The sequence below is a fragment of the Thamnophis sirtalis genome, unplaced genomic scaffold (assembly GCF_051295495.1).
Source record: "Thamnophis sirtalis isolate CommonGarterSnake01/CBP01778 unplaced genomic scaffold, rThaSir2_p1.2 scaffold_9, whole genome shotgun sequence".
NCBI classification, from domain to species: Eukaryota; Metazoa; Chordata; class Lepidosauria; order Squamata; family Natricidae; genus Thamnophis; species Thamnophis sirtalis.
In genome coordinates this window covers 79,191,085-79,212,488 of record NW_028261389.1, presented here as the reverse complement: position 1 = coordinate 79,212,488, position 21,404 = coordinate 79,191,085, and the positions used below count along the sequence as shown (strand labels likewise).

The following is a 21,404-nucleotide window of genomic DNA, read 5'->3' as shown; positions in this document are numbered from 1 at the left end:
TGGTCTGTTCAGTCTTGGGTTCCCCAAATGTTGTGTATGTGTGAACCAAACACACCCTGCTGGCAACCGGAAAATCCAAATTTGGTTAGAAACCCCGAAATGAAACAGCAATAAAAAGGCTCTTAAATACAATACAATACAATAGCAGAGTTGGAAGGGACCTTGGAGGTCTTCTAGTCCAACCCCTTGCCTAGGCAGGAAACCCTATACCGTTTCAGACAAATGGCTATCCAACATCTTCTTAAAGACTTCCAGTGTTGGAGCATTCACAACTTCTGGTGGCAACTTCTGTTCCACTGATTAATTGTTCTCACTGTCAGGAAATTTCTCCTCAGTTCTAAGTTGCTTCTCTCCTTGATTAGTTTCCACCCATTGCTTCTTGTTTTACCCTCAGGTGCCTTGGAGAATAGTTTGACTCCTTCTTCTTTGGGGCAGCCCCTGAGATATTGGAAGATGCTATCATGTCTCCCCCTGGTCCTTCTTTCTATTAAACTAGACATACCCAGTTCCTGCAAGCGTTCTTCATATGTTTTAGTCTCCAGTCCCCCAATCATCATATACAAAATATAAGAAGATAAAATCTATGCTTGGGGATCTTCCTTGTGTTAGAAAGTGAGATTTTTTTTTTAAAGGCAGGAAATGTGAGACTTCCTTAATTAAACACCTTTTGCTGGAAAAAACAGCATGAATGCATCCAGCCTGTTTACAAAGCTCTAAACTCCAGCTAACATTAATTCTCTCCCTCTCTTTTTTTAAGGACTAATTTGCTTTTCAGAAATCTTTCTTTTCAAATTTCAGACAAATTGTACTTTGATTTTTGGAAGGAGAGAATGGAGGTGATGGACAGAAGAGGCATTGGGGGAACAAAACGGGCTGGAAAAATAAAACTCCATTCTAGCTGTAGAGTTTTAGCTATCACACATTTTGGATTATTTCCATGGCTTGTTGAAAAACGAAACTGATATTACGATGTTTGGACTTGATTAAATCAGACCTTGCAATTTGATGCTCAGAGACGCACAATATGCATTGTGCATTCAGATAGCTTTTGTGGTGCCAGCGAGGTTCTATTCCCCCAGCACACTAATTATTACTTTAATTTAAAAAATAAAATAAACCAGCAGTAAGCTATCGTGTTGCAAAATCTGAGCACATTTAAAAGAAAGATTCTATTGCATCCAAAGGTGCATTGATCGATGTCTCTAGGTGGATTGCACTGATAATCTTGGGGTGGAAAAAAGATGTTGCTAATCTCTAGCATCAATCCACCCCCCCTTATTATCAGCGCAATCCACCTAGAGACATCGATCGATGCGCCTTTGGATGTAATAGAAAGTTTCTTTGAAATGTGCTCAGGTTTTAGGAAGCCTATAAGTGGCTGGTATGATTTGAAGTCATCTAGAAACAGCATGGCACCTGAAATGATCTGTAAAAATTGATTTTCTTCCTGCTTTGACAATCTTATTTTGGTCTGGGAAAATGGGCACCATGTTGCTGATCTGGAAGACAATTGGGGTCTTATCAGAAACATATAATTAAAGGCCTTGTTTCCTTCGGTTAACAAGAGTAATAGAGTTGGACGGGGCCTTGGAGGTCTTCTAGTCCAACCCCCTGCATAAGTGGGGAAAACCCTATACCATTTCAGACAAATGGTTGTCCAATCCCTTCTTGAAAACCTCCAGTGATGGAGCACACACAACTTCTGGAGGCAAGTTGTTCCACTGGTCAACTTTTGGGAAATTCCTCCTTAGTTCTAGGTTGCTTCTCTCCTTGATTAGTTTCCCCCCATTGCTTCTTGTCCGGACTTTGGATGCTTTGCAGAATAGCTTGACTCCCTCTTTTTCAGCCCTTCAAATATTGGAAGACTGCTATCATGCCAACCCTTGCCCTTCTTTTCATCGAAAATAAAGTTCTGAAAGGCCAATTCCATTGAAAAGCAATATGAGACGTAGCTGTGTTTATTCAGCAATCCGCCGTACAAATCCTTAATTATATTTGTCTGAAATATAATCAGACGGCGAGGAACTCGGAATGAAGTTAGTTCGCCATGTGATATGAATGGCAATCTCAAACTGCTATCCAAATACACTCTTTAGCAATTAAATTTGCACAAACTTAATGACGTTTCCTCCTGATTAAATAGCCACAGTTTATGCCTCTCTGATGGAAAGCTGAAAGGAGCCATTGTTCTGTTGAGTAATTAGTCCTTTTCATAGGGAAGAATCCTTTTGTGCTTAAAAAAAAAAACACAATTTATTCCTAGTCTACATAATTACACATCTGCAGATGTTGAGAAAGGACAGCTAATTGGGAAACCTGATTAGTTTTTATTAGCGCGGGGGAGATAGCATAAAAATCCGGGCACCGAAAGGATGCACCAGATATTGTTTGCTTTTATCTAATAAATTAAGCTGGGTTGCAAAAAAAAAAAAGGGGGGGGGCAATTTGCCAGCTGTGGAATTTTTTCCCCCCGTTGGCACAGTTGGCATCAAAGGTGAATGCCATCTTTCTTTGCGCGTTTTGTTTTCGGGATCTGCCTCCGAATAGCTTTGAAGTTCTTAAACCATCAGCCGAGTGTCGCTTTGATATATTTACAAGGCAAAATAATTTGATCCATATCTCGCCCGACTCCAGAGGGGGGTGGGGGGGATAACGTTATTTCCTAGTTAATATTTCGGCGGAATGGTTTGCCGTGAAGAAAGTGGCAGCAGGTGATTGAAAAAGGAGGAGTTTGCTTCGGAGTTGGCAACTAAAGAAAATTGAATAGCATCTACCTGCCCTCTGTGATCTCGCAGGGAAAAGATGTTATTTAAATGTGGAATAGAGCTGGAAGGGACCTTGGAGGTCTTCTAGTCTAACCCCCTGCTCAAGCAGGAGACCCTATACCATTTCAGACATGTAGTTGTCCAGCCTCTTCTTAAAAAAAACCCCAGTGAAGGAGCACTCACAACTTCTGGAGGCAAGCTGTTCCACTGGTTAATTGTCCTCATTGTTAGGAATTCTCTCTTGAGTTCCAGGTTGCGTCTCTCCTTGATTAGTTTCCATCCGTTGCAAGAATTGGGTATGTTTAGTTTAATGAGAAGAAGGACCAGGAGTGACATGATTGCAGTGTTTCAATATCTCAGGGGCTGCCCCAAAGAAGAGGGAGTCAAGCTATTCTCCAAAGCACCTGAGGGTAGGACAAGAAGCAATGGGTGGAAACTAATCAAGGAGAGAAGCAACTTAGAACTGAGGAGAAATTTCCTGACAGTGAGGACAATTAATCAGTGGAACAACTTGCTTCCAGAAGTTATGGATGCTCCAACACTGGAGGTTTTTAAGAAGAGGTTGGACAACCACTTGTCTGAAATGGTTTAGGCTCTCCTGTTTGAGCAGGGGGTTGGACTAGAAGATCTCCGGGGTCCCTTCCAACTCTGTTAATGTTTAGCTGATGCTTGAGAGGTCAATAGCGTGACTGGTTTAAATCTAAGTAGATAACTAAATCTAGTTATCTAATCTAAATGACAGGGTTCAAACCACGAAATGTCATTAAAAACCTTATCTTGGCCTCATTTGATACTCATTGTTCAAATTATGCTACTATTTACTTACTTAGTAATGTATTTATTGAATTGGTTTGCCACCATCTCAATGTCATCCTTAGAATGACATAGCAACTAAAGTATTCTCCTTTTCCTCCTCTTCCTTCTCCTGCTCCTCCTCTTCCTCCTACTCCTCCTCCTCCTCTTCCTCCTCCTCCTGCTCCTCCTCCTCTTCCTCCCCCCTCCTCCCCCTCCTCCTCCTGTTCCTCTTCCTCCCCCTCTTCCTCCTCCCCCTCCCCCTCCTCCTCCTGTTCCTCCTCCTCCTCCCCTCCTCTTCCTCCTCCTCCTCCTTCTCCTGCTCCTCTTCCTCCCCCTCTTCCTCCTCCCCCTCCCCCTCCTCCTCCTGTTCCTCCTCCTCCTCCTCCTCCTCCTCCTCTTCCTCCTCTTCCTCCTCCTCCTCCTTCTCCTGCTCCTCTTCCTCCCCCTCTTCCTCCTCCCCCTCCCCCTCCTCCTCCTGTTCCTCCTCCTCCTCCCCCTCCTCCTCCTCTCCTCCTCCTCCCTAGAAGCCCCTCTGCCTTCTAGCACTGATTATGTTACCTAGTTGGGTAATGAAATGTCTGCAAAAATACAGCCAAGCTTAGAGAGCACCAAGGCCTCCCCCCCCAATCCTCCTCCTCCTCCTCCTCCTCCTCCCTTCTAGTACTGATGATGTTATTTAGTTTGGATAATGAAACATCTGCAAGAAAACAGTCGAGCTCAGAAAGCACCAAGGACCCCACTGTCCTCCTTCTCCTCCTCCTGCTCCTCTTCCTCCTCTTCCTCCTCCTCCTCTTCCTCCCCCTCCTCCTCCTTCCCCCTCCTCCTCCTGTTCCTCCTCCTCCTCCTCCTTCTAGTGATTGAATTGTAGTAGCATAGATGGGTAACATGTTGTTTTTTTAATATAAAAAAGAAAGGCGATTGAAACAAACAAAAAAAAACCCCGAATTTTTGTCTCAAAAGGAGTAATATCTTTTCCAGACTGGATAAGCTGTTCCTTGCAAGATGCTATCTCAGCCTGTCAGCCCAGATTTGCAAGGCCATTACTTACCCTCTTCTGCTCTCCCTTTAAAAGTGCTGCTGCTGTAGTATTCTCTCGTCTCATCTCTCAATCTGGAGCCTTTTGATGAACAGATTGTCATAGGAACACCAGATCTCAATTTTCGCCAGGCCCGATAAGACGAGGGAATGCATATTTGGGATGCTGATCAAAATTGACGACCCGGCCTTAAGACGTTGAGTTTTCAATTTTCTGTGTTGAATTAGCCTAGTTGAGATTCATGGGGGGGGGCGGGGGTTATCGGATGAGTTGAGGGTGGGAGTTTATTAAGGCAGGGTTGACCCTGCTTGTCAACAATCAGCAGCTGCCCCGGATTCAAGGTTGAGAATTACAGGATGGGGGAAAAAAAGTCCTTTGAACCACTGGGAGGAAGGTTTGAGAAAGAAGGAAGAAAGGAAAAGGAGGAGGAGGAGGAAGGGCTAGAGTTAAACTGTTGTTAGCCTTAGATCCTCCCAGGAATAGAATAAGACTAGACTAGATTAGACTAGAGAATGGGACAGAGCAGAACAGAACAGAATAGAACGGGGAGTGGAGTGGAGTGGAAGGGAACAGAACAGAACAGAACAACAGGGAGTGGAGTGGAAGGGAAGGGAACAGAACAGGGGAGGGGAATGGAATGGAATAATGGAATAGAAAATAGAACAGAACAGAACAGAACAGGGAGTGGAGTGGAAGGGAATAGAACAGAACAGGGGAGTGGAGTGGAGTGGAGTGGAAGGGAATGGAACGGAACAGAACATAACAAAACAGAACAACAGGGAGTGGAGTGGAATGGAAGGGAACAGAACAGAACAGGGGAGGGGAGTGGAATGGAATGGAACAGAACAACAGGGAATGGAGTAGAAGGGAAGGGAACAGAACAGGAGAGGGGAGGGGAATGGAATGGAATAGAACAGAACAGAACAGGGAGTGGAGGGGAGGGGAGAGAATGGAACAGAACAGAACAGAACAGAACAACATGGAATGGAGTAGAAGGGAAGGGAACAGAACAGGAGAGGGGAGGGGAATGGAATGGAATAGAATAGAACAGAACAGAACAGGGAGTGGAGGGGAGGGAATGGAATGGAAACAGAACTGAACAGAACAGAATCTAAGGGGGGCAGGGCACAGAGCATGGGGCAGGGAGCATGGGGAGTGCACAGGAAGAGGACACATGGGAGATCATGCACAGATGGGCGGGGGCAGGGAACACATGCATTGCATTATGCATTGCATTATGGGTGAGAGCCTGCTGTTCCCCTCCCACCAAAAGTGGTCCCTATTTTTCTACTTGCATTTTTTACGTGCTTTCGAACTGCTAAGTCGGCAGAAGCTGGGACAAGTCACGGGAGCTCACTCCGTTACGCGGCGCTAGGGATTCGAACCGCCGAACTCCCGACCTTTCTGCTCAACAAGCTCAGCATCTTAGCCACTGAGCTACCGCCTCCCTTTAGTCATCGAAGGGAGCTGCTAAAACTCCTTCTTCTCAAGAAGATGCAGTGGTCGGCTTTGTAGAACCCTTCGCGGTTACCCATAAAGGAGAATATTTGTACCCCAGGGTCCAGCTGTGGGGTCTTTAGTGGTCTCTGAGCTTGGTTATTTTCTTGCAGATGTTTCATTACTGGTGATGTTACATAGTTCGGGTAATGTAACATCTGCAGGAAAACAGCCAAGCTCAGAGAGGAACAAGGAACTCTCCTTTGTAGTTGTTTGTCTGAGTTATTGGGATGGTCACCCTGTGTAAACACGGCTACTCATTGCCTTACCTGCTCATGGTCTCCTGGAGGTGAGACAGAATTTTCTAGTGGTCAATCTGATCTGGTCAATCACTTTACTACTCTTCGACTGGGAGGATTCATGTGAACCCATAACAGTTGCTCACCTTAAAATATACTGTAGATGCGTTCGCTTTTTCAAAAGGCAACTGGATTTGGTTTTTTCCTTCTTCGGAACTGAAGAAGCTTCTTGGATGAGAAGCCAAACGTCTTCAAGGAAAAATAAGGAAAGTCCATTTGCCATTTGAGAAAATGCTTTTAGGACAACCATGACCTGGATGACTGAGGATCTCCGTAGACAGATGTGTGTTCTGACCCCCCCCCCCTCGTCCCACACCAACACACTCCAAGCCAAAGATAAGTTACGGCATTTAATTAACAGACAGACAGGTCCTTGGCAGCAATCCAGCACAGATAAGGCTTGGCAGCAATCCAGCCTGCCAAGCTCACAATAATGTTCTCCGACATTAATTCCTGCGTTGACTTCTGCAAGAGGGGCGTGTGCACAAGCAGTTTATAGTCCGGAGAGGAGCCTAATGACCACCAGCTGAGTGCAATTACCTCCTGTACTTGCGCAACTGTTCCTGACGCCTATTAGCTCTTCGGTGCCGGGCATCCAGGAACAACTCAATGCTGGCATCCGGCTCACTCGCCCTTGTTTCCTCCCCAGTGGTCCAAGGCGCAGGCGCCTCCTGGTAGCCAACCAGCCTCTCTGCGCCCTGCTCAAAGTTGGAACCCTGTCCAGGGTCCTCCACATCCTCCCGAGCCGACTCATAGGGCCCCTCGTTGTCGGAGTCTGGTGGCAGCTCCAACGGCTCCTGCTGGGCCACAACAGATGTCCATGTCCTTTTAGTCTACGATGCAATACAGATGTACCTGGTAGTTAAGTTCTGAGTACTTATGCCTAGTTTTGCATTGTGAATTAGTCATCAGTGTTCACACAAAGGGTGCCAATCCGCAAACAAAGAGCACATTCCTTCATTAAAATATGGGAGATCTTTCCCAGAGCTTCGTGGGCTAAGTGGTGTCTTAGTCATTCAAAATTGAACATGCATATAAATACATTTCTGTTTCATTTTTCCCGTTAGGAAACTTTTCCGCCTCAAGTATTAGAGGAGAGAATTGTCCGTGGTAATATGATAAAATTGCCATGAAACATTCATGCATCGCGTTGCATAAAATATTGCAAGAAGCCTATGCAAGCCTTTCGGGGGAGAGAGTGTGTGGGCGCACGAGAGGAAGATTTCACTCATACGTTGCATATAAATATTGTAAAATATATTTACAGTCAAATATATTAAGAAGAGACAGAGGCACAATTGTATCCATTAGTAGGGTTGTTTTTTCCGTGACCCAACAACAGCGCGCCGACAAAACCGCGTCGATAAAACCGCGATGTTGATAGCGCGCCCACAAAGTCGCGCCGACAAAAGAGCGCTGACAGAAGCACCATTATGGTTAAGGTAAGGGTTAGGGTTAGGGTTAGGGTTAGGGTTAGGGTTAGGGTTAGGGTTAGGGTTAGGGTTAGGTTAAGGGTTAAGTTTAGAGTTAGGTTTAGGGTTAGGTTTAGGGTTAAGTTTAGAGTTAGGTTCAGGGTTAGGTTTAGAGTTAGGTTAAGGGTTAGGTTCAGGGTTAGGATTAGGGTTAGGTTTAGGGTTCCGTTTAGGGTTACCTTTAGAGTTAGGTTAAGAGCGCGCTTCTGTCGGTGCGCTGTTGTCGGCACGCTTCTGTCCTCATTCTTTGCCGCGATTTCAAACTCACACTTTTCTCCCCGCGGTTTTGTCAGCGCGCTTTTGTCGAGCACACATTTGTCGGTGAACCATTTTTTCCCCTTCCGTTTAGTCAGGTCCAATTCTGGACAGCCCCTGCAGTTTTCTTGGGAATGTTTTCAAAAGTGTTTGGCCATTGTCTCTTTCCTAGGGCTGAGAGAGAGTGTCTGGCCTCATTGATTGATTTGGAGGAATTCCTGGAGGTGGAAGGAAAATATGGAGCTGTCTTTCTGGGCTTCTAAGTATGTTTAATGGTAGTTGATGTAAAATGTTTTTTTTAGCAAGGTGATATAAAGTTGGAAATTGAATTGGTTGAGCAGAATGGAAAGAAGGAAGGAAGGAAAAAGGGAAAGAAGGAAGGGAAGAGGGGAAAAGGGAAGAAGGGGAAACATAGGAAAATAGATAGGTAGGTAGGTGGGAAAGAAGGAAGGAAGGAAAAGGGGAAAGAAGAAAGGAAAGAAAGGGGAAAAAGTAAGGAAGGATAGATGGAAGAAAGGAAGGAAGATAAGAAGGGGAAAAGGGAGGGAAGAAAGGAAGGAAGATAAGAAGGGGAAAAGGGAGGGAAGAAAGGAAGGAAGGAAAACACAGGAAGGTAGATAGGTAGGTAGGTGGGAAAGAAGGAAGGAAGGAAAAGGGGAAAGAAGAAAGGAAAGAAAGGGGGAAAGGGAAGGAAGGATAGATGGAAGAAAGGAAAGAAGATAAGGGGAAAAGGGAAGGAAGAAAGGAAGGAAGGAAAAAGGAAAGAAGGAAGGTAAGAAGGGAAAAAGGGAAGGAAGGGAAACACAGGAAGGAAGGAAGGTAAATAGGTGGGAAGGAAGGAAAAGGAGAAAGAAGAAAGGAAAGAAAGGGGAAAAGGGAAGGATGGATGGAAGAAAGAAGAAAGTAAGGGAAAAAGAGATGGAAGGAAGGAAAGGAAGGAAGGAAGACAATAAGAAAAAGAAAAAAAGGAGCGAGTGAGACATACATTTAAGGCTTTCCAGGAAACGTAAAAATAATCAAATAAACATATTGTGTTTTTCATTTTTACAGTGCCAAATATAAAAAGAAAACAAATAAAAATAACCGACAACATCTAGGCAGGGTGAGCTGTTTCCCTTTAGCACTTCAGTGAAGGCAACTTGATTAGTTAAGCAAAAAATGTCCTTCGGAGAGCCGCTCTTAGATCCAATTTGGCTCACCCCATGCTGTGTCGAATGTAAAGCATTTTATGGCGATAATCTAATTTCGCTGGGAAACAGGATTCCAAATCCAGCGAGGGAACTCCCAGGGCCCGTATTGTACCGTGTGATGTTTGCTTCATGTATGTATAATGGCTTTCTAATGATCTCATTCTATGGGATGGAAAAAAAGAATCGCTTTACGGGACATTTTAATGCTCCAGGATTTAGGATTCTACTTCCTTTTAATTGACGCGTGCGCTAAGACTTGTCAGTAGGAATTAATCAGGAGTAAAGAATTGGCTTTTGTTACTTACTGGATGCCATGAAGAGGAACATGGAGTTGTGGCCCGCCAGTGGCCAGTGGAGCTGGCAGCAGATTCGGACAGTGAGGAGGTTGGGGAGGAAGATGTGCCAGTCCTGGAGTCTGGGGAAGGCTCTGATGAAGGCTCTGTGTCGGAGGCAGAGAGGGGGCCAGAGCCGTATGCCAGTTATCAATTGCCTTCGGAGTCAGACATCAGTGAAGCAGAAGAACAGCTGGAGCCTGTTCCCAGTGTGCGCATACGCAGAGTTGCCAGATGAAGGGAAGAGCTAAAGAACAGGGGTTGACTTGGGAGTAAGGCCACAGGTGGACGATGAAGGGCCCCTCCCAGAGGAAATAAAAGAGGAGCAAAAGGGGAGTGGAGTTTGCAGGAGACAATTAGTTCGCTTAATTGGTTCGTGACTCTTGGAGACTCCTGGCCAAGTTCTGCAGATATTGGCCTGGCAGCTCTCCAAGCCAGATAAGGTCTGTGACTGTAAATCCTCCTTTGAAAGACTTTGCTGGATGTGAAGGAGCGGAATTCACAGCCAATGAATAAAAGGGGTTTTTCTCGGGACCAGGAGTCACAACCCCTGGTATGTCCAAATATGGGAGGAAGCTTCCTTTCTCTGTCTATCGGCTCGTCACAAGAGACCATCCAGACAGAAATCCAATATTTTTACTGTTGCCTTTGTTACATTTGTGTTGTATTTGTGCTGATAAATAAATAAAGGGAGACGTATAGATCTATTTCAAGCTATTTAGCTCTCATCAGCTAGCCATCAAATCCCAGTAAGGGTATGGCTAGCTGATGAGAGCTAAATAGCTTGAAATAGATCTATACTAGTCTCCCTTTATTTATTTATCAGCACAAATACAACATATATATATATGTGTGTGTGTGTGTGTGTGTGTGTGTGTGTGTGTGTATATATATATATATATATATATATATATATGTGTGTGTGTGTGTGTGTGTGTGTGTGTGTGTGTGTGTGTGTGTGTGTGTTTGTGTGTGTGTGTTTGTGTGTGTGTGTATATTTAAAGTCACAACCCCCGGTATGCCCAAATATGGGAGGAAGATCACACTTCCATTCTCTATCCTTCGGCTCGTCACAAGAGACCATCCAGACAGAAACCCAATACTGTTGCCTTTTATAGATAGATAGATAGATAGATGATAGAGAGATGATAGAGAGATGATAGAGAGATAGAGATAGATATAGAGAGATGATAGAGAGATAGAGATAGATAGATAGATATAGAGAGATGATAGAGAGATAGAGATAGATAGATAGATATAGAGAGATGATAGAGAGATAGAGATAGATAGATAGATAGATAGATAGATAGATAGATAGATAGATATAGAGATACTCTCTCTCTCTCTCTCTCTCTCTCTCTCTCTCTCTCTCTATATATATATATATATATATATATATATATATATATATATATATATATGTGTGTTTTTATTTGTGCTGATAAATAAATAAAGGAAGTATATATATATATATATGACTTTAAGTATATATATATATATATATATATATATATATATATATATATATAGAGAGAGAGAGAGAGAGAGAGAGAGAGAGAGAGAGAGAGAGATGATAGATAGATAGAGATAGATAGATAGATAGATAGATATAGAGATAAATATATAGTGTGTGTGTATGTATGTATGTATGTATGTGTGTGTGTATATATATATATCAAAAATGAAATAGGCTTTTGTGACCTATCCTTTCATCGGATGACATGTCCCTTTGTTCAAAGAAGCTGGTGACTTTTAATAAAAAAATAGTTTAGGTTTAGGTGCCGGCAGATTTTTGACAGATGGAATTCTCTCTTCAGCTCATGTAAATGGGACCCAGGCTGCCCCCCAGGTGTCCTCAAGGAGACCCCTTTCAAGGCATTGAAAAGGAAGCCATTGTAGAAAGGACAAAAGGACTCTTCACGACAGTGAGGTGCCTCCAACCTCACGTCGGCTGTCAGTGCAGCTGGTCAAGGAGAGATAAAGACAGGACCGAAAATTTCGCCAAGTTTTGAAGGCCGCGTCAACCTTCTTGGGAGCTGGAGATCAGATAAAATTCCTCCGTGTTTTTTTTTTCTTTCTTCCTTTCTTTCTCTCTGTCGATGACAGTGGCATGAAAACCTTTTCGGAGAATTAGTCACATCCCTTGGGGCACGCAGGCCAAGCTTTGGATGCCTAGCCAAGTTCCCAGGCTGACAGTTGACGTGACTCTCCTCCCCTTTCTCTCCCCCCTTCCTCCTTTTTCGCCTCTTCAACTTGCATCTCCCTCTTCAAAGTCAGCGAGAAAAGTTCAGATGGTTTTCCAAGTCAAGGGTAGAACTCACAAGCGTCTTTCTCATAGCGTTCTTCCCATTTGGCGGTTGATTTTTCTATTTTCTCACCCTTTTTGGAGTATAAGATGCACATTTTTTTCCCCTCAAAAAAGAGGGTGAAAACCTGGGTGCGTCTTATACACTGAATGGAACATTTTGGGCCTCCCGAAACCTTGCCCACTTTGGAAAAATGGCCGTGCAGAGCCTTTAGGAGGCTTCCAGAGTGCTCCTGGGGGCTGGAGAAGGCAGAAACGAGCGAAAAACGGGCCGTTTTTTGCTTGCTTTTGCCCCCCCCCAGCCCCCAGGAGCACTCTATAAGCCTCCTAAAGGCTATGCATGGCCTTCTTTTTGATGAAAAACGGGCCCGTTTTCACAAAAAACGGACCCTTTTTAGGAGTTCTGCAGAGTGCAAAAACATGTTTGTTTTTTAAAAAAAAATGCCTCTTCCAAATCTTGGTGCGTCTTATACTCCGAAAAATACAGCATTCCTTTTTTGTGCATTTGAAGACCAGAACTGATTTAACGAAATAACACAGTTGGAAGGGGCCTTGGAGGTCTTCTAGACCAACCCTCTGCTTAGACCACAAGCTCTATACCCATGATGGAGAACCTATGCCAGGTGTGTGCCACACAGCTCGCACGCAGAGGCCTCGCCCAGCTCACCTCCACCGCCTCCCGCCAACCGGCTGATTTTTGGATCTCTGCCATGCGTGCATGCATGCGCGGGTGTGTGTCTGTGTCAGGGTGTCGTGCATGCATGCGGTTGGGTGGGTGGGGAGCATGGAGGGCTGCGGTGCGCCTCCTTGTGCCCCATTTTTAGTCCCAGGAGGCTTCAGGGAGACCTGCTAAGCCCAAGACGGGCCACAGTGATTGTGTGTATGTGTGTGTTTGTGTGTGTGCGTGTGCGTGTGTGTGTGATGTGTTTATGCATGTAGGAACATGGTGGGAGAGTGTGCACGCCCAGGGGGAGCGTGGCACATGGGTGTGCGTGTGTCGCACATGCATTGCATTATGGGGGTGAGCGCACGCATATTCATATTCAAGAGCCAAGGTGGCGCAGTGGTTAAAAGCAGCACTGCAGGCTACTGCTAGATCAGCAGGTCAGCGGTTCAAATCTCACCGGCTCAGGGTTGACTCAGCCTTCCATCCTTCCGAGGTGGGTAAAATGAGGACCCAGATTGTTGGGGGCAATATGCTGACTCTCTGTAAACCGCTTAGAGAGGCCTGAAAGGCCTATGAAGCGGTATATAAGTCTACTGCTATTGCTATTGCTATTGCTATTGCATTGCCACAAGTACACATACATTTTTGCACACGAGGACAAAGAGGTTAGCCATGACTGCCTATATACCAATTCAGACCAATGGTTGTCCAATCTCTTCTTAAAGACTTCCAGTGTTGGAGCATTCACAACTTCTGGAGGCAGGTTGTTCCACGGATTAATTGTTCTCCCTGTCCGGAAGAAACTTCTAAAGGCACAGGCAGCATTTCCAAAAGATAATTGTTTCCACATTAAGAAGTGCTGGCTCGCTGAATTATAGAGGGCCGGAGGAACATCGATTCTCCTTATTAAATATGTGCGCGCACCTTCAGAAAGCGAAAAGTAGAAATTATATTTGCATTTTCTAACGACTCCTTTGTGTGAAGCATTACTTATTGGAATACGGAAGGAGTATTTATTTGTTTTTATTTACCACAGTGCCTACGCTGCTAAATCTAACCAAGGCTCTCAGCCACTTACAATTTAGTGGGCACAGGAAAATAAAAACCGTACATCAAATGGTAAAATAAGGTCTAAATTTATAGTTGATAGCGATATCGCTGTTTTGTGGTGTTGTGTCGTGCTGAATGGTGGCCATTATCAAGAAGACAGCTATTAGGCAAGATCTCCTGAGGATGGATGGATGGAAGGAAGGAAGGAAGAAAGGAAGGAGGGAGGGAAGGAAGGAAGGAAGACTGGAAGGAAGGAAGACTGGAAGGAAGGAGGACTGGAAGGAAGACTGGAAGGAATGGAGGAAGATGAAGGAAGGAAGGAAGGAAGGAAGGAAGGAAGGAAGACTGGAGGGAAGGGAGGAAGATGAAGGAAGGAAAGAAAGAAGACAAAGGAGGGAAGGAAGACAGGAAGGAAAACAGGAAGGAAGATGAAGGGAGGAAGGATGGAAAAAAGGAAGGAAGGATGGGAAAAAGGAAGGAAGGAAGGGGAAGGAAGGCACTCTAACCACTAGCCCAACAGGAAGGAGATTGAGAGCGGGAATAAAAGCGAAATGTTTTCCAGGAAAAATAAACCAAGAAACTCCATTTACCTTTTTTGGGGGGGGTGGGGGGAGAGACAGATCTCCAAGCCAGATAAGGTCTGTGACTGTAAATCCTCCCTTGAAAGACTTTGCTGGAGGTGAATGAGCAGAATTCACTGTCAATTAATAAAAGAGGTTTTTTTGTTGGGACAAAAAAGCTGTTCCATTGATGAATTGTTCTACCTGTCAGGAAATTTCTCCTCAGTTCTAAGTTGCTTCTCTCCTTGGTTAGTTTCCACCCATTGCTTCTTGTTCTGCCCTCAGGTGCCTTGGAGAATAGCTTGACTCCCTCTTCTTTGGGGCAGCCCCTGAGATATTGGAAGACTGCTATCATGTCTCCCCTGGTCCTTCTTTTCATTAAACTAGACATACCCAGTTCCTGCAACCGTTCTTCAAATGTTTTAGTCTCCAGTCCCTCTTCGTTGCTCTTCTCTGCACTCTTTCTAGAGTCTCCACATCTTTTCTACATCGTGGCGACCAAAACTGAATGCCTTATTCCAAGTGTGGCCTTACCAAGGCCTTATAAAGTGGTATTAACCCTTCACGTGATCTTGATTCAATCCCTCTGTTGATGCAGCCTAGAACTGTGTTGGCTTTTTTGGCAGCTGCTGCCCACGGCTGGCTCCTATTTCAATGGTTGTCCACTAGGACTCCAAGATCCCTCTCACAGTTACTAGTATTGAGCAAGGCACCACCTATGCTGTACCTGTGCATTTCGTTTTTCTTGCCTGAATGTAGAACCTGACTCTTTTCACCATTGAATTTCATTTTATTAGGTAGTGCCCAAACAAAACTCACTTAACTACTGTCTCGCTTAGCCACAGAAATTTGGGGGTCAATTGTGGTCCTAAATTGAAGGCTACCTGTATATGATAATTTTATTCTTACCGACAATTTCCCCTGCTGTATGATTATTTTCTCTTTGCTGCTTTATTTGTTACGCCCTTATGGAGAAATAGATAGCAAATATTAGACAAGAGCAAGAAAAAATGGAAGGAAAATTAGGTGTTCAGGAAATGTGATTTAAATGTGTTTGTAACAAAACCTGAATCCAATGCGTTCTCACTTCATGCACTACGAAATTACATTTTAACTTTCATGGGCCCTTTCAGGAGTGACATTCAAATAGCTTGTATTCTTAAGAACTGTGGCTAATGATTTTGACGACTGCATGGTAATAATAGATTAGCTTACATATTACATCTATTTCCTGTGGGAATCCTGGGATTAGCCACCCAACTATATTAAGATTAGAAAATGTCACTTGCCTTATTATCCATGATTATCATGTCTGCAGGAGGGTTTTAACACGTTATTTCTTTTCTCATCTTTTCTTTATAGCGTCTTGCTGAAGCAGCAGAAAAATTCCAGAATGAACATCAGTGGCAGGATGAATTTGCGGTGAGCTCATGTTTTTATTTTACTGATTTTCCCAGGTGTTATTCCCCACCCCACCCACTATTTCCTAAAATCCCCTGTGTTCCTTTATTGACCAAATACAATCATACTTGGTCAATAAAGAATTCTGTTCTGCCCTGTCCTGCCCCACATTCTATTCTATTCTATTCTAGTCTATTCTATTCTATTCTATTCTATTCTATTCCACTCCACTCCACTCCACTCCACTCCACTCCACATTCTATTCTATTCTACTCTACTCCACTCCACTCCACTTTCTATTCTATTCTATTCTATTCTATTCTATTCTATTCTACTCTACTCTACTCTACTCTACTCTACTCTACTCTACTCTACTCTACTCTATATTCTATTCTATTCTATTCTATTCTATTCTACTCTACATTCTATTCTATTCTACTCTACACTACATTCTATTCTATTCTATTCTATTCTACTCTACATTCTATTCTATTCTACTCTACTCTATTCTATTCTGTTCTACTCTACTCTACTCTACTCTACTCTACTCTACATTCTATTCTACTTCTCTCTACATTCTATTCTACTCTACTCTACATTCTATTCTATTCTATTCTACTCTACATTCTATTCTACTCTACTCTACTCTACATTCTATTCTATTCTACTCTACTCTACATTCTATTCTACTCTACTCTACATTCTATTCTATTCTATTCTATTCTATTCTATTCTATTCTACTCTACATTCTATTCTACTCTACTCTACATTCTATTCTACTCTACATTCTATTCTACTCTACTCTACATTCTATTCTATTCTATTCTACTCTACTCTACATTCTATTCTACTCTACTCTACATTCTATTCTATTCTACTCTACTCTACATTCTACTCTACTCTACTCTACATTCTATTCTATTCTATTCTACTCTACTCTACATTCTATTCTACTCTACTCTACATTCTATTCTACTCTACATTCTATTCTACTCTACTCTACTCTACTCTACTCTACATTCTATTCTACTCTATTCTACTCTACTCTACATTCTATTCTATTCTATTCTATTCTATTCTACTCTACTCTACTCTACATTCTACTCTACTCTACTCTACATTCTATTCTATTCTACTCTACTCTACACTACACTACATTCTATTCTATTCCACTCTATTCTATTCTGTTCTATTCTATACTATTCTACACACTACTCTACATTCCAATCTATTCTACTCTACTCTACTCTACTCTACTCTATATTCTATTCTATTCTATTCTGTTCTACATTCTCTTCTCTACACACACACACACACACACACACACACACACACACACAACCTGTGCCATTTCAGACATACAGCAATTCTTTCACTTTAATTGGGCAATCTCACTGATTAAATGTTTAAACCCAGAAAGCTTTTAAAGCCCATCAGCTGGTAAACACCACACCTTCCCTTTTTAATCTTTCGCAGTCCTCCCTTCTGAGCCACAGAGCATTCTAGGAACCTGGCCTCCTCGCCAACTTGAAATAGCCTATTTAAATCTGCAGCTCCATCTGGAATGGAGAGTAAAAAAAAAAAAAAGAAGCTAGGTAAAAAAAATAATTAGCGTCTTACCACGGTGTCAAGAGGTCTTTGGAAGACAGGAAATCGCCCCTTTCTCTGGAACAATGCCGCTTCTTTCTCGAGACTTCGTTAAAGCACCTGCAAGGTGCTAATTAATTTGGGGCCCGTGGTGCGTTTTGTTTTTAATAAGACGGTGTTGATAGGGAACCCAGCAGAAAGGCTCCATTAGTCTCGAAAAGGATAATGCTGCTTGCGTCTTCTTTCTAGCGGGGTTTCAATGGCTCGCCAGCATTGTCTTTCAAGAGATTTCACAACGACAGACCTTGATCAGGCTTGGAGAGGTGCCAGGCCGATATCTTCCAAACGCCACGCTGTAGCAGCAATTCCTCGGCAAACAGTCAGGAACAGATTTTTCACCCCAATGAATTGAACTAACGGTCTCCTGCAAACACCACTCCCCTTTCGCTCCTCTTTATTCCCTATGGGAGGGGCCATTCACCGTCGACCTGTGCCTTTACTCCCGAGTCGACCCTCGTTCCTTAGCTGTTCCCTTCTCCTGGCAGCCCTGTGCGCATCAGGAACAGGCTCCAGCTGTACTGCTGCCCCATGGAAGGGACCTTGGAGCAATAGCAATAGCAATAGCAATAGCAGTAGACTTATATACCGCTTCATAGGCCTTTCAGGCCTCTCTAAGCGGTTTACAGAGAGTCAGCATATTGCCCCCAACAATCTGGGTCCTCATTTTACCCACCTCGGAAGGATGGAAGGCTGAGTCAACCCTGAGCCGGTGAGATTTGAACCGCTGACCTGCTGATCTAGCAGTAGCCTGCAGTGCTGCATTTAACCACTGCGCCACCTTGGCTCTTGGAGGGTTGTGAATCCAACCCCCTGCTCAAGCAGGAGACCCTCTACCGTTTCAGGCGCCTGACTGTCTGATTTCTTCTTGAAAGCCTCCAGTGATGGAGCATCCACAACCTTTGGTAGCAAACTGTTCCACCGATCAATTGTCCTCACTGTTAGGAAGTTTCTCCTTAATTTAAGGTTGCTTCTCTCTGAGTAGCAACATTCTACCTGATGGAATGCGCTCTACATGGGGCAGCCTTTGAAGAGTATTCGGAGACTTCAGCTCGTCCAGAATGCAGCCGCGCGAGCGATTGTGGGTGCACCTCGGTACACCCATGTTACAACTATCTTCCGCGAGCTGCAGTGGCTACCGATCGGTCTCCAGATACGCTTCAAAGTGCTAGTCGTAACTTATAAAGCCCTTCATGGTATTGGATCTGGGTACTTGAGAGACCGCCTGCTGCCAATTACCTCCCAAAGACCCGTCAGATCTCACAGGGTCGGCCTCCTCCGGGTTCCATCCACCAGCCAATGCCATCTGGCTACTACCCTGGGGAGGGCCTTCTCTGTAGCAGCACCGGCCCTTTGGAATGAACTCCCCGCGGAGATCTGGACCCTCACCTCTCTCCAGGCGTTCCAGAAAGCCATCAAAACCTGGCTGTGCCGGCAGGCCTGGGGTTGATGAGTTCCCTTCCCCTCTCGACTGGTATGGCTGTGTGATTTTCGTGTATTTTAATTATGTGTACTGTTGTTTATGTTCCCTTTCCCCCCTGAGTTGTTCGCCGCCCTGAGTCCCTCCTGGAGAAGGGCGGCATACAAATAAACCAAATACAATACAATACAATAACTTTTCAAAACTGACTGAATAAGTTTGGAAATCTGTCTCCTGTGACATTATTCCACCTAATTTCAAGGATTCTTATTCTTACTCCAACAGACGCATGTTAGCTGCTCCTGACAAGCCAAAGTTATGCTAAAATTTATCAACACGTACATAGAAACATAGATGTACAGGTAGCATATATACGAATTAAAAAAAACAGAAATTCCAGTCAGGATTTGGTGTTTTTTTTTTTTTACACTAAAGTGACCCCTAGGGTAGAAAGCCAGCAATTAAATTAGGGTGCAATTTCTTTTTTTCTTTTTGCTTCTTTAATACCAACAATTTTGTATCTCACATTTTCCCTTTCCAATATTTTTTTATGATCCTCCGGCGCTCCTGTAACATACAGCTCATAATATATGCAAATAAAGTCCATTTCAATTGACTTTCTGTTAAAATCCGGGAAAGGAAAAAGGGAATTATGAGCCGGCTCGTAATAAAAGCTGCCACCTTTTTAATTTGAATGTACATTTAACAAGATCTCCTCATTGCTCTGCCTTCTTAAGTCACCCTCTTTAACAATTATCTGGTTCGCTCCAGCCTTAAATTATACAAGGAAGCATTAAAAAGCTATTGCAACTTTATTATATCAAGCGCTATTAAAATGAAAGTAAAATTGTGTTTGAGAGGGGCGCATTCTTCATCTCGGATTATTGCCTTTCCCCAAGTTGGGATTTCTACGCGATGGTCTTGGGGGGGTCTTAGAGGGATAAACAACCACAACTGCAGGGTTTTTGAAGTTTCGAACGTGCTTTGAGTGCCGGCGTTCTGACGTGCAGTTTATTTATTAATTAAATTTATTTATTAAATATATTTATATGCCTCCCAATCCCGAAGGACTCCGTTCTGAATACCAAACCAGGTGTCGAAATTGGAGCCCTTGGCTTCTTTCAAACCTTAATGCTTTTCAATTCGCCAGTGAATTAGAGGGAGGGAAGGAGAAAACGGAATGCTGAGAGTCCACGCGGAGAGCCTGGAAACCATCAAGGTCAGCCCTGCAGGTGCTGGAGAAAGAGACGGACTGTTCCCATAACAAACAGACGTTTCATTATTGGATACTGGGATCACCCAGGGGTGGGGAGATGGGGAAGCCATTGTTTAACTAGGCCGGCATTTGTGCAGGAAAAACCAGAGCTGGTTTTGTTTCTTCAGTACCAAAATGATGTATCCAATAAAGTGTTACTGTTGGGAATTCAAATCTCCCGTGAGAATGTTTCCTTATTTTGGGCTTCACTATTTGAACAGTTGAAACCAGGTTTTCACATCCATTCCACAGCCTAGAACTTAATACTCCTTTATAGGTAGTCCTTGACTTACGACCACAATTGAGCACCCAATTTCCGTCGCTAAGCAAGGCTCCCCATCTGACAACATTTCCTTCCACACCCATTAGGCGAATCATCTGGTTTCATTAAGCGAGTCTGGCGCCTCCCCATTGAATTTGCATCTCTGAAGCCCCCACCCCCACCCCCGGGAAGGTTGCAAACAACAATCCCACCATCCAGAGATGTGGCAACCAATTGTGAATACATGACTGCAATGGTCGTAAATGCGAGACATAGTCATCAGTCAGGGTTTTTTTTGGTGGTGGTGGTGGTGTTCCTCATGTAAAATCTGGCAGCTATTTCAATAAAGGAGAATATATGGAAGGAGAAACTTTCTATAGGTGGTCCTCGATTTACGACCATTCATTTAGTGACCATTTGAAGTCACAACAACACTGAAACTAAGTGACTTAGGATCGTTTTTCACACTTATGACCGTTGCAGCATCCCCACGGTCATGTGATCAAAATTCAGAGGCTTGGCAACTGACTCACATTTATGACGGTCGCAGTGCCCCGGAGTCACATGATCCCCTTTTGCGACCTTCTGACCAGCAAAGTCCACGGGGAAGCCAGATTCACTTAACGACCGTGCTGCTAACTTGTCCACTGCAGCGATTCACTTACTGTAACCGCGGAGGCAAGAAAGGTCGCAAAATGGGGCAAAACTCACTTAGCAACAATTGGGCTCAATTGTGATCGTACGTTGAGGACTATATGTAGATCCCTTGCCATTAACAGGATTTGTCCTTTGTTCACAATATCAGTTACATCTTTGGGTTTGTCCAAGCTTAAATCCAGCCTCTTGGAAGGTATCACTTTTTATGTTTTTTTTAATAGTGTGTATGTGTGTGTGTGTGTGTGTGTGAGAGAGAGAGAGAGAGAGAGAGAGACAGACAGACAGACAGAGAGAAACAGAGAGAGAGAGACAGAGACAGAGACACAGACAGAGAGACACAGAGATACATAGAGATAGAGAAAGGGAGAGAGAGAATCAGCGACAGAGAGACACAAACATAGAGATAGAGAAAGAAATAAAGAGAGACAGAGAGAGAAAGAGAGAGAGAGAAAGAGAGAGAGAGAAATAAAGAGAGAAAGAGAGAGACAGAGAGACAGAGACACAGAGAGAAACAGTGAGAGAGACACAGACAGACAGACAG

The 21,404-nt window shown here is 43.8% G+C and overlaps 1 protein-coding gene across 1 annotated transcript in view; it reads left to right on the top strand.

The window, feature by feature from the left end:
• Positions 1-21,404, top strand: part of LOC148044213 (voltage-dependent calcium channel subunit alpha-2/delta-1-like) — a 228,767-nt gene that overhangs the window by 140,151 nt on the left and 67,212 nt on the right. The window contains exon 4 of the mRNA XM_087723069.1: positions 15,586-15,645. Coding sequence (XP_087579195.1) covers positions 15,586-15,645 — 60 coding nt within the window. The remainder of the gene's footprint in view (positions 1-15,585; positions 15,646-21,404) is intronic.